This window comes from Candoia aspera, chromosome 3, assembly GCF_035149785.1.
Source record: "Candoia aspera isolate rCanAsp1 chromosome 3, rCanAsp1.hap2, whole genome shotgun sequence".
Taxonomy (NCBI): Eukaryota; Metazoa; Chordata; class Lepidosauria; order Squamata; family Boidae; genus Candoia; species Candoia aspera.
In genome coordinates, this window is record NC_086155.1 from 159,767,688 (window position 1) to 159,786,330 (window position 18,643).

The 18,643-nt window shown below is 36.1% G+C and overlaps 1 protein-coding gene across 3 annotated transcripts in view; it reads left to right on the top strand.

The window, feature by feature from the left end:
* MYOM1 (myomesin 1) overlaps positions 1–18,643 on the top strand; it is an 86,166-nt gene that overhangs the window by 63,255 nt on the left and 4,268 nt on the right. For all 3 annotated transcript variants that reach the window (XM_063299142.1, XM_063299140.1, XM_063299141.1), the window contains 11 exons: positions 1,929–2,065; positions 3,884–4,028; positions 8,131–8,190; positions 8,303–8,370; positions 8,802–8,915; positions 11,423–11,510; positions 13,132–13,170; positions 13,263–13,368; positions 15,934–16,097; positions 17,605–17,641; positions 18,293–18,315. In XM_063299142.1, the coding sequence (XP_063155212.1) occupies positions 1,929–2,065; positions 3,884–4,028; positions 8,131–8,190; positions 8,303–8,370; positions 8,802–8,915; positions 11,423–11,510; positions 13,132–13,170; positions 13,263–13,368; positions 15,934–16,097; positions 17,605–17,641; positions 18,293–18,315 (981 nt within the window). The remainder of the gene's footprint in view (positions 1–1,928; positions 2,066–3,883; positions 4,029–8,130; positions 8,191–8,302; positions 8,371–8,801; positions 8,916–11,422; positions 11,511–13,131; positions 13,171–13,262; positions 13,369–15,933; positions 16,098–17,604; positions 17,642–18,292; positions 18,316–18,643) is intronic.

The following is an 18,643-nucleotide window of genomic DNA, read 5'->3' on the forward strand; positions in this document are numbered from 1 at the left end:
ACAAGAGGATTTCAGAATAGGTGAAAAGTTCCTTGTTTTCTTGCAACAAATTTTTCCTGGTCTCCCTTTCTGTCTTGTGGTTCTAATGCAAAGACAGAGAACATGCTAAGTTACCAATTGCCATTGTGGTTTGTATTCCAGCTCTAAAGGATCAGAAGGAACAGAAAACAAAATTAAGTAATGTTCTGTCCTACTTTCTCAGTACCTTGGATTCTTTTGCAACAGAGCTATTGCAGCAGATTGCCTGGCCTGTGCTGCAGTTTCCAAGGAGATGTGACACCAAGCAGAATCTAAATTTGGGGACTTCGTCGATTCTGTTCTACTTCTGCAAAACATTACTCTTCTTATATCCCACTAGGGATGTGAAATAATGTTACAGATTAAGTTGTACAACTTACATTGGTGTGCCATAATTTAGTTAACTATAAAGTAAATAGATTTCATTAGAATTTCATTAGAATAGATGTATTTCAACATTAACTGAAGCAAATCTGGAATGTTTTCAGTAAAAAAATGAGCAGAAGCATTTGTTTCTGTGAGTGGGTTACCAACAACTGTAAGACTCTCCCTCTCAAGAACCCTGAGGAACAGTGTCATTCAAGTGGTGAATTGGGAAGAGCCATAGATAATTGCTCCTGCAGCAACTCCACCCCCACCCCCTACACACTTCATATTGCATTTACTATCAGAGAAAAGTAGTCATGGTGCTTCCATGTGTTTTCCCAGGATCGTTTTGCCTATCAGTGCTGCTCTAGAAAGGGGTGCTTCCTCAGAATAATGTGTTTCAAGTGTGGTAGTCCCTGAGAGTACCTGTGTAACTCCTAGTTTATGAAGAGAGTGGCAAATGCTGTTTTTTAGGCCTGCTTAAAAGGAGAAGGAGGGGAGCAGACAATAGGCCAGTGGAGTGAAAGAGAAGGTAGCAGCAGCTGCCATTTCAGGTGGTGCAGTATCTAATCCTGAATACACTATCACCTGTATAGATCAACAAGAGTTATTGATAATGAGATCCATAACAAGGGTATCCAGAGAGAAATGGACAATGGTAGAGAAATGATAAAATGTGCATCATCATGTTGTGATTTAAACTGAATTTCCGTTGTGACATTGCCATGCATGTTTCATCATAGCTTGCTGCAGATGCCCCAATCAATGCATCACTGTTAGCCTCTGCATATTTTACCAGGGAGAAAATCTATACAGGAAAGCTCTGCAATAGAAAATTTAGCAACATTATCTAATTGTGAATAGAAAGAGGGGAAATGTAGCTGAAAGTACTATTTGGTTTTGCATGCTTGCAACAAATAAGAGTAGAAGCAACAAAATCATGATGGAAGGCCCCATATCATGTCCTTCCATGTACAAACAATGAGTCTGCAGGTCTAACTGGGAATCCTGCAAAAAATATTATGAACATTGTTAACTCTACACCTACAGGATTGCAAAAATGATTCTTCCGCTAACAGCAACATCAAATTTCACATATCTAATAAAGTTAGAATAATTATACAGAATGCAGGAAAGAAATACATTAGTTCTGCAAGATGAGCCATTGCTATCTTTTACTTATAAAACAAGTCTTGATGTCTTATTTTTGTAATATATAAATATATAGATTCTAAATATTACACATTTACCTGCTTATCTGAATTTCACCATATTGTATGTTAGAGTCAACTGTCGACTATTTCAAGAGCCATCTGCAGACAAATCATTAGCATATGATGTAATTTTATCCCTCAAATAGAATGGACTATGGAAATTACTTCACTGCACTAAATAACATGCATAGAAAACAAATGAACAAAAATGTTTGCATACATTTTCAAATAGCCATGTCAATAGGAAATTGTCCATGCATATACTGGGAAAAACAGAGTGCTTATGAACGTAATGAAAATCCCTTTTGAGATTATTTTTCTTTATTGCAGTTGTTCCTCTTAAGTCTGAATTGGCAGTTGAAACTCTAGAGAAGGGACAGGTGCGATTCTGGCTGCAAGCTGAGAAATTGTCTAGCAATGCCAAAGTCAGCTTTATATTTAATGATAAGGAAATTTTCAATGGAGAGGTAAGCTAATGATTTCTTCTGTCGGAAAATGATTGTTTGCTATGAAAGATTTTTAAAATTAAAATTTCAAACATAATTCACATGCCATGTTAGTTCTCAAACTTCATTGTTTCAATCATTGCTAATAATAGAAATATTGCAATATATTGCAAATCTGATTGCAAAAAAATCAAAACCATTTACTGATGGTGAGTTTATTAAGCAATGTATGGAAAGCATGGCAGATATAATTTGTCCTGATAAAAAAGTGATTTGAAATTTGAAATTAGTGGCTTTACTTTTCAAACCTCTTTTGAGAGACTTTCCTGTTTCTTCAATTCACCTGGCTATAGTCTGGTGAGACAAACTGTTAGAAAAGTCACTTTTTTTATCATGGCAAATTATATCTGCCATATATAAACTCACCATCGGTAAATGGTTTTGATTTTTTTGCAATCAGATTTGCTACCAAATAACTAGCTTTTATAATAGAGTCCTTTTGAGTTGTGACTTAAAAAAAAATTGTTGACACAACAGACTTTTTTTCAGTTCCGCTAATTTGTCTTTATGACAAATTTCTTGATACGCTTCGAATTTGGCAGCATGTTTTTCCGTATAATGCCTTTTCAAACTGTAGTCTTTGAAAACTGACACATTTTCCCTACAAATTAAGCATAGTGCCTTAGTATTTGTCTTGACAAAAAAGTACTTATCTATTTTTCATTGAATAATCTTCCTTTGTCTGCGATTTTTCTTTTGTTCTTTTCTTTTTGGGTTCTGTTTTCTGTTGAAATGACATTGAAGCCATGCTGGAATAAATTGATTTAGGAATAAATATATTTTTTAAGAAATAACACAACAAGCCCATCATAAATTGTTAGGTAGGCAAATAAACAAAGCGAAGTTTAATAATCAAACAAGAAAACTTACATGACTACTTAATAATAATAACAAGAAACACCTGTCGTCACAGAACACGTGTAGGTAGGTTGAAATATTATATATAATGCCAAGTTGCCACAAGCTGATGTGTGTAGCAGGCAACGGCGGTGTTAGCACTGCACTGTCCCCTCCCCTACACAGCTTTCCGTTGTTTCTACCTACATTTGAGCACCGTGTGATTGAGTCATGAAAAAAATTGCAAAATAATATTAAAAGTTTATGATTTTTTGGGGCCGCATTATTAGCTGTTCAGGGCCGCATGCGGCCCGTGGGCTGGACACGCCTGGTCTAGAGGAAGACATAGCCTTACTCTACCTCCTGCATAGTGGCTTTGACACAGATTGGGCCACCACATACCTGGTTTCGTTTTTAATGTTTTAATGTGGTGATGGATAGCACTACAAGAGTGGCTGGAGAATTGGTTAGGAGAAGAGAGGAACTTGAAAAATGATGCTAGCAAGGATCATGCACTGTGGGTCATGCACCTATGAATATCCTGAGGATTAATACAAATGCTCTCTTCCCACTGGATCAAATTCAGAATCTCTTCCTGCTCCCTCTTCTATATTTTAAATAGATTATTTTCCTTTGTTTTCAGTGTCTTTCATGCTTATTTACTCAAACATTTATTTGTAAGGGGAGTTGCTTTCAGGATGACATGATAGCTGGTCACTTAGTCCTGTGCATATTTGTGTTTAATTGCCAACTTGTTTTCCCTGAGTTTCATTCAGAAGAAATTTATACATGTGCCCAAAGCCAAGTGAGTGTGATTATGAAAGGGAGCAATTAAATTATATATTAACATTGCAGGTTGCCATCACACTGTTTGAAGACTTAGAAAAGATGACATTTGGAGCTTAGAAAATGAATTTTTCTTTGTAATGTTTGTTATTAAAGAAATACAAGATGAAGATTGATCGTAATACTGGTATGATTGAAATGTTTATGGATAAACTCAGTGATGTGGATGAAGGTACTTATACCTTTCAACTTCAGGATGGAAAAGCAACCAATCAATCCAGTTTGGTATTAATTGGTGATGGTAAGATCTTCTCATTTATTTTTCTTTTGTAAAAGACTAGCCTAAAGTTTAATAGTTGAAAATATTGAAATATTTGATCAACTTGGAATAATACTGTTGTCCTATCTTTTCAGATCCTTATTTAGTTAATTCATTATGTATTTAGTTAGAAGAATGAATAAGAAAAATAATTATTGTAGGGTTGTATACCATCTACAAGATTTAGTTTGTACTCTGAGTGATTCAGAAAACAGTCTGCTTTATCTCAGACTGTTTTAGAGCCACCTTCATCCAACCTTTTATTGTTTATTCTATTCAAGGTCTGAATCTTGATTCAAAAATACAACTTTCCCACTAATTGTCATTTAAGATCAAGAAACAACTATCACTATATTTGTTTTTTATATAATTAGATTAAATTTACAGGAATGTTAACTCCTTTTTAGAAGATTAAGCTTCCAGGGATTGAGGGATTTAATGACTTTAAATTTTGAAGATTAAAAAGAGGGAAACTGCCAAACACATTTTAATTTCTTGTCTGAATTGGATAAAATTTGCAAGCAAAATTGACCTTTCTAAGGACATCACATGTGTCAAGTTTGAGATTAACAGATTCAGAGGGAGTTTGTTTTTTTGTGGGTAATTGTTACGGAAATAGCATACATCTTGTTGTTTATTCGTTTAGTCGCTTCCGACTCTTCATTACTTCATGGACCAGCCCATGCCAGAGCTTCCTGTCGGTCGTCAACACCCGTAGCTCCCCCAGGGATGAGTCCGTCACCTCTAGAATATCATCCATCCATCTTGCCCTTGGTCGGCCCCTCTTCCTTTTGCCCTCCACTCTCCCTAGCATCAGCATCTTCTCCAGGGTGTCCTGTCTTCTCATTATGTGGCCAAAGTATTTCAGTTTTGCCTTTAATATCATTCCCTCAAGTGAGCAGTCTGGCTTTATTTCCTGGAGGATGGACTGGTTGGATCTTCGTGCAGTCCAAGGCACTCTCAGAATTTTCCTCCAACACCACAGTTCAAAAGCATCTATCTTCCTTCTCTCAGCCTTCCTTATGGTCCAGCTCTCGCAGCCATATGTTACTACAGGGAACACCATTGCTTTAACTATGCGGGCCTTTGTTGTCAGTGTGATGTCTCTGCTCTTAACTATTTTATCGAGATTTGTCATTGCTCTTCTCCCAAGGATTAAGCGTCTTCTAATTTCCTGACTGCAGTCAGCATCTGCAGTAATCTTCGCACCTAGAAATACAAAGTCTTTCACTGCTTCTACGTTTTCTCCCTCTATTTGCCAGTTATCAATCAAGCTGGTTGCCATAATCTTGATTTTTTTGAGGTTTAGCTGCAGGCCAGCTTTTGCACTTTCTTCTTTCACCTTCATCATAAGGCTCCTCAGTTCCTCTTCACTTTCAGCCATCAAAGTGGTATCATCTGCATATCTGAGATTGTTCTTCCAGAGATTTTAACTCCAGCCTTGGATTCCTCAAGCCCAGCTTGTCGCATGATGTGTTCTGCATACAAGTTGAATAGGTAGGGTGAGAGTATACAGCCCTGCTGTACGCCTTTCCCAATCTTAAACCAGTCCGTTGTTCCGTGGTCTGTTCTTACTGTTGCTACTTGTATATCTGTACGTTATACAGATTCTTCAGGAGGCAGACAAGATGACTTGGTATCCCCATACCACTAAGAACTTGCCACAATTTGTTATGGTCCACACAGTATACATCTTAGAATTCATTAAAAAACCAAAACAAATTTAAGATGGATAATAGCAGTGATTCTTGTATAATTGAGGACTTTCAGATTTTAACCAGTTTTCACTTTTGTTTTTATCTGTATGGAGTGTTTTTTATTTGGTTTTGTATGAAAACGGTATATTTCATAGATACGTCTCTAGGCAAGAAACTTGAAAATTCTCAGATGAACAACGAAAGGACTAGGGAGCTGTGATCAATAAAAAACAACCTGTCTCTTTTGTTTTCTGCTCATTTAGAAAGACTACAATTAGGAAAAGCCTTATGCAATGGATGTATTGCAGAAGCAGAAACTACCACCAAATATTTTCACCAACACCCAGTCCTACAACTTCTCAGACCTCAGAGACTCCGCAAAACCCTTCTCTTGCTCCTAGAAGTTAGATAAAACTATAAGAATGTTAAATGTTATAACAGGCCCATTAGATATTATTTAATATAACTCCTTAAAAGAACTGTGTTTGGATAGCCCTGCTAAAATTCATTCATTCTAATAGTTATCACAAATTTCTGTCATCATCATCATGTCAATGTCCCATCAAATCTGTGAAATACTAGTAAAGTTTTATAAGGATTCTATAGCTGGATTCAGTCTATTTTGGAAGACTCCTTTTCATAACTCTATCAAATCTGTCCAAATCAGATATGATTTAAGCTTTAGCTGAATTCAAAACACAACATATAGATTAATTATGATCCTAATCTATATAATGATCAATTTACTAATAGACACCTATAGAAAGTATTTCTATAAATACTGAAAAAACATATTTATAGCTTGGGATCCAGAGATGTTTAGGGCTAGTTCCTCACTTTTAGTTGGATCTGTTGTTTAAACAGCAGCTTCCTATTTACAAAACAAGTTATGAACAGGAAATTTAAGAAAAATTAGACAATTATTTTCTAACATAATTGTCTAGTGTATTCAGGAGGAGGAAGAGGAAGAGATGGTGGAAAAATCTAATCAGGCATGCAAAAAAAAACACCCCTACTTCAATAACAATTGTATGCTTTATTAGCTTCCTTGCATCCAGTTTCACTAATGGCTACGATCTAAATTTAAAATTGCAAGTCATAATTGAGTAAATTTGAATTACATGCAGTATTATTTTGTGATATAGTATGTTTATATATATATATATATATATATATATATTTAATAGACTGAAAAAAAATCAAAACATTTCCTTCCTTAAATAATAAGTTTATGTCCTAACTTAGAGTGAAGTACCATGTGACAGTGAGCTGGTCTCTAGTGTTTATTGAATGCTCTAGAAGATAGAATCCTGCCAAACTGAAAGAGCATGAGAAACCCACACAGATAAACCCAAAACGCAAGGCGGGTCTGCTCTGAGTTTCTTTGAAGGACAGTTCAAAGCCTCTAAACTACGCATGCATTTTCCCCCCTGGATAGGGGCCCCTCCTGCTCACCATCTGTACCCATGACAGTTTATAACTAATTTATTAAAAATAGCACTAGTCTGTGCAATTTACCTATTTTGTTCCTTCTTCTTTAGTGCAAACCCAATTATTTTTTTCTATGAAGTAATAATTTACTTAATTAGAAGTTATGGGTTATTTTCAGTTATTAATTTCAAAACCTATATTAATTCATTTGGTTCAAATTAATTTGATGCTTCAGACTTTACTAGGTACAATATTAGTAATTCTTAAGTTGCGGTGGAACTTAAAGGATGTTACTCCTTTTCAGAGTTTGTGTGTGTATATACACCTAAACACAAACCTGATTTGTCTGAGATAGTTTGAAGCAAATCATTCCAGTTCCTTATTTTTCTCCCACCTTGACTTCTGGTTTCAGGTGCACTTGAAAACTGTTTAAATCATGTCCATCAGGATCTGGACTGTGTACTCTACTGAAAACAATAGTTTGAAGATAAGCTTTAAAAAAAGATAGATTCAAGGTGTACAGGTAGTCCTCATTTAGCGACTAGAATTGGGACCAGCAACTTAATCATTAAGAAATGCGGTTGCTAAGTGAAACCGCATCTGTGCTTATGATTATACTTCACCTTTTCTTTGCTTTACAGACCTTTGAAAGTTGTAAATGCGAGGATTGGTTGTAAATTACTTTTTCATCACTGTTGTAACTGTAAAAGGTTGCTAAACAAGGCAGTCGCTAAATTAAATTTTAATTTCTTCTGATGTATATGAAGAAGCCTGGTTAGGTATATAACTCTTAATAACTCAGTGGAATGTTATCTTTTGATTTCATATACATGCAGCAGTATTTCATAAGCTATATTGTTGGATATACTTGTCTGTTCATTTGTGGAAGTATTTGTTTTGACTGTATACACTTAATTTTTTTTTAATTTGGGCATATTTATTCTTTTAATTCCTAGTGTTCCAGAAACTACAGAAAGAAGCAGAATTTCAAAGGCAAGAATGGTTCAGGAAGCAAGGTGACTTATAATATAATACCAAATGGAGAAAAAATAATTTAAGTTTAATTCAGTTGCATAGATTTATACTGTATTTTCTGAAGATATTTATTTTACAAATTATTTCAAACAGGTCCACATTTTGTTGAATATCTTGGATGGGAAGTTACCCCTGAATGTAATGTATTATTGAAATGCAAGGTAAGGAACAGCAGTGATTCTGGGTTTGTTACTCTTGTAGAAAGCAAAGTATTCTTAATGATAATATACATTTCAAATATCTTACTGTTTTGTGTTGTTTATTTTGAATCCTAACAGAAAGTAGTAATCACAGGTTCAGTGTTCACAAATATTTTTTATACATTGTGTTGTTTCAGAGCTGAAATGGCCTCAAAGTGTGAGTACTATAGCTCTTTACTTCAGGATAATAACAGTGCTATTATCTGAGCCGTGATCTTTCTCTTTACAAAAAATGTAAGATGCTCCCTCAGGAAAAAATGCAAAGAACTGAATGAGCAAATAACTTGAATGTTTTTTTCTTTACCCAGAGCATACTTTATTGAGATGATGCTTCCCCAAGCAGATCACTGGGGACAGTTATTGATACAAGTAATACTTTCCTTTCTTTCTAGGTTGCTAACATTAAAAAAGAAACACATGTTATTTGGTACAAAGATGAAAGAGAGATAATGGTTGACGAAAAGCATGACTTTAAGGATGGTGTATGTACTCTGCTGATAACAGAGGTGAGTGATCTCCCTTGATAGCTGCTTTACAAGTGACAACATTTCTAAACATGCAGAATTTTCAGATAACAGAGGCTCTCTAGGTCCCTACCATGCAGCAAGATAAAGGAGGTTCTTTCACATGGTAGTTCTCACAGACTTTGAGGACATATTAATTGAATGGTACCTTGAAGATTTCAAAGTGTTGGCTGTAGCATGGGTTACTCTATGTATAAACCCTTTTGTGTTCTGTTTCATGCAGCAAATTATTGGGCCAGCAGTAAATGAAAGGCTCATTCATGCATTTATTTCATGCACTGTCAACACACTGAAAGGTCTTGAGAAGGACAAAATACCATACTAGACCTTCTCTGCATTCTTTTTCCCCCCCCCTAAATCCCAGCTGTTCCTTCTCTTTTATATAATGGGGCTTGTGATTTCCTTGTTAGGGAAAGGGGAGTTAGAGGAGAAAACAACCTTTCAAGTCACTTATTTATCCTATTTTCCCCACCATAACAAAACTTTATAGTGATACTAAGTGCCTTTATCCATTTATGTTATCAGTTATACTACTCATGAGCTATTACATTTCTTTGAAAATTAAACCATATCATTCTCTGCATCAGTTAAGATAATTTATTGGAGTAGAAAACCATAAAATTATTCTGTCAAAATATAAAGGCTTGAAATCTGGGGATTGCAGAAAAATCTAAGCAAATCAAGCAAAAAGGAAGATAATACATTTTTAATCACTACTGCACAGCATGGCTTCCAAGTGCCTCACCCAGGTATCCTCTCAGTATTTATCCAGTGGAATTTCTGAAGGCACACGGAAGCCACTCACGGTTGTGCCATCCAAGGATCATCCTCCTGTGGATCCAAAGGTTCATCCCTTTTCAGCAGTTGAACCAATATATTTCCAGCTCAGCTACAGTGTACTTGAAATCACTGCAAAGCTAGTTTGTTTTTGATATGCTGTATCCCTTGGGAGCTACTGGATGGGATGTAGCTCCATTTGCAGAAACTCTTGTATTATCCTACAACCTAAGTAATGGGCTACAGTCAGGCAAACAGATCTTTGAAGAAGAAAGATGGCTTGATAGCTTTCCACCTCCCACTTATAGAAAATATCCATTCATTCATTCATTCATTTACAGACAGTCAGACAAATAAACACTATGTAAAATAAAGAACTGAACTGGGAGGGGGGACAAGTAACTTTTATTTCTTCCCTTTAGTGTGGAGTTACTTGAGTTTTATTTCACTGCTCTTGTTGCTGCAGGACCTGCAATTGCTCAGGGTAGGGCAGTGATTCTTGCTCCTTCTCCTAAATATTGCAAGGTTCATCAACAATTTCACCAGCAGAGTCTGTGGGGGATGGTCAAAAGGTCAAGATGAGATGATGATGTTTTCTATAAGTGGGAGGTGAAAAGCTGTCAAGCCATCTTTCCTCTTGAAAGATGTTTGCCTGACTGTAGCCCATTACTTAGGTTGTAGAATAGTACAAGACAATGCAGTGCAATTGTGCCATGAAAGTCATGCATCTTTTTATGTGCACCACCAAAAAGCGTGGGGCTTTGATTATACAGTCATGGCTGACATCTTGACTTTTTTGACCACCACGTTCCCCCCCCATGGATGTCCTTGCAAAGATAAATTTTAATAATAATAATAATGATACAAACTAAAGCTGCAGAGGAAGGACAACAAAGAAAACTCTGTGGATATAGCATAGGAGAAAGCCTCTATTTGTACCTATCTGGGAATGATTCTATAGGAGCTAAAACTCTGTACTATTTAGATTGTAGCTTCAAAGGAAGCTTTCTCGTGTACACAAAGATTCCCACTGCAGATAGCTGCACTATATATGTGGAGATGACCTTTTCCCTTTTCCCAGCACATGACTTGGAGAGGGCAGGAGCTGGTTGTTCCTTTTCATATGCTGAATCTTACACAGACACCTATCACCTGAATATTGTTGTTGTGACATAAAAACAAGCTCTTTTATTTAAGCTTTTCTTTACTTTAACCTTCTCCTCTTTAAGGTAATTTTTTGCAGATGCTGAATGGCTAATGCAAGCATAGCTTATGAAAGGCATGGTCCTTTGTCTGAAATAGAGGAGAAATGAGATTGTAGTAGGAAAGCATTACAAAGATGTGTTTGTTACAACCATGGTCTATGAATACTTCTATGTTTTAACAAATTCTTGTCTCCCTCCAGAGAAGTATGGAAAGTTTTGTTTGTTTAATAAATGTGATGTGCCACTGAGTCCTGTGTTACAAATAAAAGCTAATGTGAGTAGTTTCTGGTTTCCATGTTCAGGCCCTTATACGTGATGTCACTTTTACAGAGCACGTTGCATTTTCTTTTATTTAAGCTTCAATATTCCTTTTAAACTTGTCAGCTCTTTCCATTTTGCCCTTGCCTCTCAGTCTGAAGATCCCAGACCTTCACACTGTAGAAATCACTTGCAGAAAATACAGAATGTTTTCGATATTGCTACTGATGGATGTTGTTTTGTTCACAGTTTTCTAAGAAGGATGCTGGTATATATGAAGTAATACTGAAAGATGAAAGAGGAAAGGATAAAAGTACACTGAAGCTTATGGAAGGAGGTAAGAGTGCTCTGAAAAATAATATTTAGGCTGATCCTGTGAATGCATACTTGGACATAATCCCCACTTACTTCAATCTGATTTACTCCTTGTTTAGTGGGAAATTTTCTGATTAGATATCACAACTATTCTATTTCAACATAGATAACACACAGCAATTCTGAGTGAGGGAATAAGAAGGATGGATTATCCCTGTTCCACAGTCCCTCATGCTAGCTAGAGTTAAGATTGTGGCACTGGCGTTGATGTACCTGCTAAGAGAGAGTTTATCCTTCATATTGTAACTGTTGGCTTTTCTTTGTTTTTGCACGGACCAAGCCACTAGGTTACCATGGTAATTGAGTACTTTCTTAAGTATTGGCAGGATGAAGAGGTTGAACTTAATTGTCCTCAGTTTGGGTGTTAAAGCTGCATTGCCTGGGGAAGGAACTTGCCCGGACTTGTTTTAGTTTCACTTTTGTAGCCTTCCAGCCCAATTCTCGATGAATGCACAGCTTATAAATATGTTTTTATGCTTTCTGTAAATAAATTTATTTTTATAGAAATGCCTGGTTGTGATTTTTCTGATCTCTCAGGCCAAACACTTTCTAGCACTCTGACAGTAACCTCCATCAGCCACTGAATAGACTGTGACAGTTAGAATTGCTCTGTCTATAGATTAATGACCTGTTAATATAAAAGGAATGTTATTGTCTCAGCAAAAGCCTTTGTGTTTTGAATTCTGTTAGTAGGAAGATAACGCTGATTCCACTACAAGATACAGCCTAGATAACCAGCCTAGATAACCTGTGTTTTGATGGGGATACTCAGATTTAAATCTAAGATTGCAATATTGCTAGTAATATCAACCCAATTTACAACATTACAGGGGATCTTTGTTCATAGTTCTAAAATTTCATACTTATGCCACAGTAACATTTTCCCAAGCAGCTATTTGGAAAATTGAATGAGACTTCCAATACATTCAGTATTAGTTAACATAGTGTAGAATAGTGTTTTCAAACTTGGCAACTTTAAGATGTGTAGACTTCAACTCCCAGAATTCTGGGATAAGGGGCTTTAGTTGAAAAGTGTCCTGAAACTCCAACTGGTGCAAAATGAAGTAGCTAAACTGCTTGTCAGTTCAAGGTACAGGGATCATTTAATGTATCAACTGCACATTCTGCATTGGCTACCAACCTTCTGGGCAGAATTCAAGGTGTTCACATTGACCTTTAAAGCTATTAGCAGACTGAGGCCTTACTTTCTGCATAGTGGCCTCTCCCACTATGAACCCATCCAGCTACTTATAGCAGCAGCAGCAATATTAATTCTAATGTTGCTTTATTTTATATCTTGCTTTCAAAGTCAGCCTTGATTATTGAAGAAACAGAAAGGGAGGGGATAATAAATAAAATATTTTAAAGAAATTTGCTGTCAAATAAAAACAGGGATTTAAATGCCATTAAAGCAAGTCAGCATTCAATCAAACACATGGAGGGTAGTTGTAATGTACTTCAAAAACAAATTTAAATTTCCTATCTGCTCCATCTCAGTAAAAGGACCTCAGGGCAGTATTTAGTCATAACCAGGAATATATGATCTGGGAACCCTGAATGTTTCTCTGGATTTGTTTCTACAGCTTTTACAGATTTGATAACGGAAGTATGCAGGAAGATTGGTGAGTATTTAATTCCTCCTTCTAATGAATGACTCATTTGTACACTGTATAAATGACTGTAAGTCTTTAAAAACATGTGTTGTGTTTTTCAGCTTTATCTGCAACAGATCTGAAAATCCAGAGCACAGCAGAGGGCATCAGATTATATTCCTTTGTTAACTACTACTTGGAAGATCTGAGAGTGAGTTGGTCACACAAGTAAGTGAAGAAGTCTGACAATGATGCTTACCTCATTCAACAGGAACAATTCTATACATGCTGAAATGTAGGACATATCCATACTGATCCATCTTCAGGCTGTTTTGGGATCAGTTCTATACAATCATTTCATTGGTACACACTGTAACCATGAACCAGATAAGCAGAATTTATGTGTTAATGAATGAAGAATCTCAAGGATCTAAAGGATAGCAAATGATCCTTATAAAAGGCATTTTGTATTTATTCTTTCTTAAAATATTATAACAGATGAATTGGAAGATAAAAATGTGGGGCCTCTTGATCTAGACACTATGCTTTTACCAGTTAGAGTGAAGTTATCCTTTACACCCTGAAGTGTGATTATAGAATTGCCATTGATCACTTTGGGACATTATCAACAGTCAGAATCAAAGTGATGAACTATTATTAAATACGATTTATTCTCAAAGAATATACATTCATTTCCATCTTGATCTATAGTTCAAAACCATTTTTCCTAACATGTTTGCAAAGAAAAATATGCCTTCTATTTTTTGTGTCTGCTATTTAATAGGGGCATATTAAGGACCTATACTACCTTTATGGAAATGCTGTTTACCTCAGTGGGAGTGAATCCTGAGAGGCTTGTTCAGAGATAATTTTAAAGGTGTAGAACATTTCAACATACAGTATCAATTTACTCAAACCATCTCTCCTTACTCCCTTAATAAGGATGCTTGCAGCCACAACTGCCTTTGCAAAAAGACTCATACAGCAGTTAGTCTCACTCTTCTTGATTTCTTCCCCTTGAGCCTGTCTGAATCCAGCTGTTCTTCTTCCTCTTGGCCATGATCCTCCCCCAGCCAAACCCATTTGAAGCTTCTCAAAGGTGCAACTTCCAGCTTCTTTACCCAAGCTGGTCAAGTGTGCCAAACAATCCAAATTCCTTATACCTTCCCCCCAAGTAATCCACCACTGTTGCAGCTGCAGGGAGGCATGCCAGCATGACATGGTACTGCCAGGATGAAAGACTTGTGCCTCTTTTACTTGTCATTAGTTCTTCTGCTTCTCTTGCTTCAAAGCTTTGACACTTCTAGTTTCTTTAACTTCTTAAACTGCCTCTTACTCCAGACTAACCAATTTCTTTTCTTTTGTTTTCTCTTTCCCCTAGCCATTGCCCTTAGCTAACCACTAATTCTCTCCTTTCTTCCCTGTGTGTGTGTCTGTCTGTGTCAAGTGAAATGACATGAACCAAGAGGTCCACAGCATTTTTATGCCTTTCCCAAATTCTAAATTTTGTTGCTCCCATTTCTATTCTTTGCAATAACCTCCTTCTGAAAATTCCCTATCTTGATTTCCTAGCAAGCTCCACACTGTCTTCCAGCAAACCCTCTCTCTATAATTTGTCCGGTTTTATTTCATCCTCTTTACCTTTATAAATTAGGATCCTGTTTCCTCCACTTTTGACTCCTTCGGGTTACAGACCTGTGTAACCAGATTCTTAGCACCCAGGTTAATTTTGTAATTTTTCACCACAAACCCCTACCAGTGTGCATTAGGTTCACCTGTTTCCCAACTGTACTGCAAATTTCTGGGTACACATTATATTGATAATGTGGGAGTTATGCAGTGCAGCTCTACCCTTATTTCCTTGGTCCTGTTGGGAAAATGCATACTGGCTTCTGGGAGAAGCAAAACCGGGAGGTAACAAAATGCTACAGTCTCTTTCCTATGAGGAAGCAAGAGGTGCTGTAGATTTTCACATGCCACCAGCATAACATAGGAAGTTATTTGGACACATATCGTCCAAAGTTCATCAGAAGAAGATAAGCTGCGGAACAGCTGTACTCGGTCGGGGTGTGGACAAACATTTGCAGACACGATAAGACTCCAGGAATCTCCTCCCAAAGACAACCAAATGCAGATATGGGCTGCACTCTTGAAACATCTCCGTTCTTGGAGAAGTTGAGCCAAGCCATTTTATATATGCATATACATTTAATGTTCTTTTAAGCTTTAACTATATCCTCCATTCATCAAATCTGGAAATGGAAGTGTGGAGGACGAACTCCTCCATGCATCACAGTTCTAGTGAATATTTTTGTCTCAACAGTAACTGTCTTGGAAATAAAGTTGCAAATTTTCCACATGATGTAAAAGAGGGAATGTTTCAGGTAGTCCCTGTCATGGAAAAACAAAAAGAATTTACATAATCTACAGTTTGCTTGAGAGATATCAGTATCACTACGATAATCTAAAAAGCTATTTTTAATCATCATTTTTATGTTAATGTTCATGGTACTGCAGAAGAGTGGAAGCCGATGTTCAAGTACACTTGGAAAAACTCTTCTGGAGCATAATGAAGTAGAAGAAAGTATAGCTAGAATAGAAATTTCCAGTTGTCACACAACTGGAAATTATCTACTAGGATTCCCAATACATGTAAAATTATTATCTGTATTATCTATATAATCAAACTTACAATAAACTATATTTATACATTATTTTTAATTACATAAATGTATATGAATGGTTAGTTGTATTATTTATATATAAAGCCTATATTGCATCTTTATTTTTCAGTGAAGCCAAAATTAAGTACACAGAAAGAGTTAAGAGTGGTGCTACGGGGAACCAAATCTGGTTGCAAATTAATGAACCAACACCAAATGATAAAGGAAAATATATATTGGAGCTCTTTGATGGTAAAACTGCACATACAAAAATGGTGGATCTTTCTGGACAAGGTAAATAACTAAATTTTAATTAGGGATATGCAGTGCATAACATTCCAGGAATACAGTGTTCAAGGAGACTCCAGAACCTTCCGATTTATTGCAAACCATAGTGAGCTAGCCATTGTGGGAGTGGTCTGAAGATTTTTCTGGACAAAATTCATCTGCAAGGGGAAGTTATTCATGGTATTCCAAATGTATATTATGTTCCAAACACCAAAACATGCTTCCTACTGCAGGGGATTTCCTCCCAGGAGGCTTCCACTGTCAGATCAACATAATTCAGGAAAAAAAAGGAACTTTCTGATGTTCACCAGAATGTTGTTACTGAAATTACATGTTTTGTGCTACCTAATTATCTATCTGCTAGTGCCATTCACAAATTAGTGCAGAAATTGAGAAACATGAGTCTTGATGACAGCATCTCTTACCCTTCCAGTTACATGATTTTATAGGAACTCCCAGCTGCTTAGAATGAAAGAACTGAGAAGCTAGCTAGGGTCTTCACAATTTAAGTTTTGAATTGTAAGATGTACCTCAGTAACTGTTGGTCCTCAAGTGACTATTCCAAGTCCATGCAGAACTACTGAGTTTGTGGCTGACAAGCTAAGATGCTATTTTTAATGAAATGTTAAACATCTGTATGCAAGCATATTTAATCAACTGATTAAAATATGTGCAGATTTACTGTTTTAAATTCACCTCACTTAACATAACTGAAAATTAGCTATTGACGGCAGTCTTATCTTAGAACACTAGTCATTAGTTTGTACTTAACAGATTCATTGGGGTCACTTCCTTAGATGTTTTCCACAAGGACTTGTCCCACAAATTCCGTTAAGACTGATTATGCATATTCATATGTACTGAATATGTGAATGAAAGAGAGGAAGAGGACTGTGCCTCACCTATTGATTCATCTTCATTGTTTTGACCATCTCTGTGTACCAGTTCAATTTACAAACTCAGCATTTATGTACTGTGCAATTAAGTGGCTTAAATGGTGCTTCCAGTACATGAAACATATCTTGCGGATCAATCCTCTGCATATTTGCTCAGAAATAAGTCCTAGCGTTCAATGACATGTGTGCATTGGAATGCAGTAAAATTGATGTAAACCATAAAATTGGAGCATTTATTTATTCTTGTTAAAGAAAAAATAAATTCTGATAGTTTCCTCATGTAGTTGTGCACTGCTTGATTTTTAGCAGTCCCTAGTGCCAAACATCTATTGTTAAATTTTTTTATCAGCATTAGGAGGGTACCACTGTCCTAAAACTCTTTAGAATACACAGCAGTGTATGACATACTGTAGTTTGCTTTATGTAGTTGATCAGACAGTTAATATAGGAATGTTTTTGTATTGGATAATATAATTTGAATTTCACTTGTATAGCTCGACTTCCTCAATGTTCCAACATATTTCACGTTCACAAAAGCTAAATAAAGTAATAGCATAAATTGATTCCCTAAAGGCTACTTTTAATATAACCCTTTTCTTTTCTTTTCTTTTATTAAGCATTTGATGAAGCCTTTGCTGAATTCCAGAGATTAAAGTAAGTATACAGTTTAAATAAAATAAAATAAATTCTGCTGTTGTAATTAGGCCTACCATATCTGGCCTGCAAAACATTGACAATGTAGAGTTCTCCACATCTCTGTTTTCATTTAGCAATAATCCAAATGACTGCAGTCCAGATCTGCTAACCCTAAATTTACTTAGTATCTAGTTTAACTATCAGTTTCTGAAACTTTGTTCTAATGGTAGATCACTTTCAATCTTTTTGGAATTTGAACATTGCCTGCTTTAAATGAAGTACAATGGACAGGTTCAAAGCACAGTGGGGAATTACTCTCTCTCCCTTTTGCCAAGTAATAGCTTAACTACTAGTTGCTACTGAGTAGTTAGTTGAAGGGAAATCTATATCCAGACATGATGGAGGGATGAGTTTGCCATACTGTAATCTATCCAGATATTATCACTATATATTCAGAAGATGAAAGTCTAGTGCTTTGTTTATTGAAACTAGTTTCAGCATTATTTTGAAGGCTGATCCTGAAATATCATAGAAAAAATTCATTAACAAAGTGAGGTATTATGCTGAATGATTTTCTTTAGCTGTTTAAATAGTTGCGCAGAGCACAGCTTTCCCTTCACTGTGCCTTACTATAAAACTGAGTTTTCTTTCTGCCTTTCTCAATTACAGACAAGCCGCTATTGCAGAAAAAAGTAAGTGAACTCTCTTTTCATTTGGTGCCTGTACTGTCAGTAGGATGGAATGCTTCCTGTTTATTTCCAGTGCTGGGGTTTTTCATAAGTTGTCTCATAAAAGAAGTTTTTTTTTGTAATATTTATTATTTTAATTAGTCATGCAAGCATTTACAAATATACAAGTTGACTCATAGAGGGGCAGGAAGTAAATAGGTAATGCAAACAGGCTTGAAGTAATCTAAGCATCCTTCTTCTCCAAATAATGGCCATAGTGCAATATTGTTTAGTGTCAATCAACTTCAAGAAGCTCAAACTTGTTTTTTTTTCTTCCTGATCAACAGTTTGG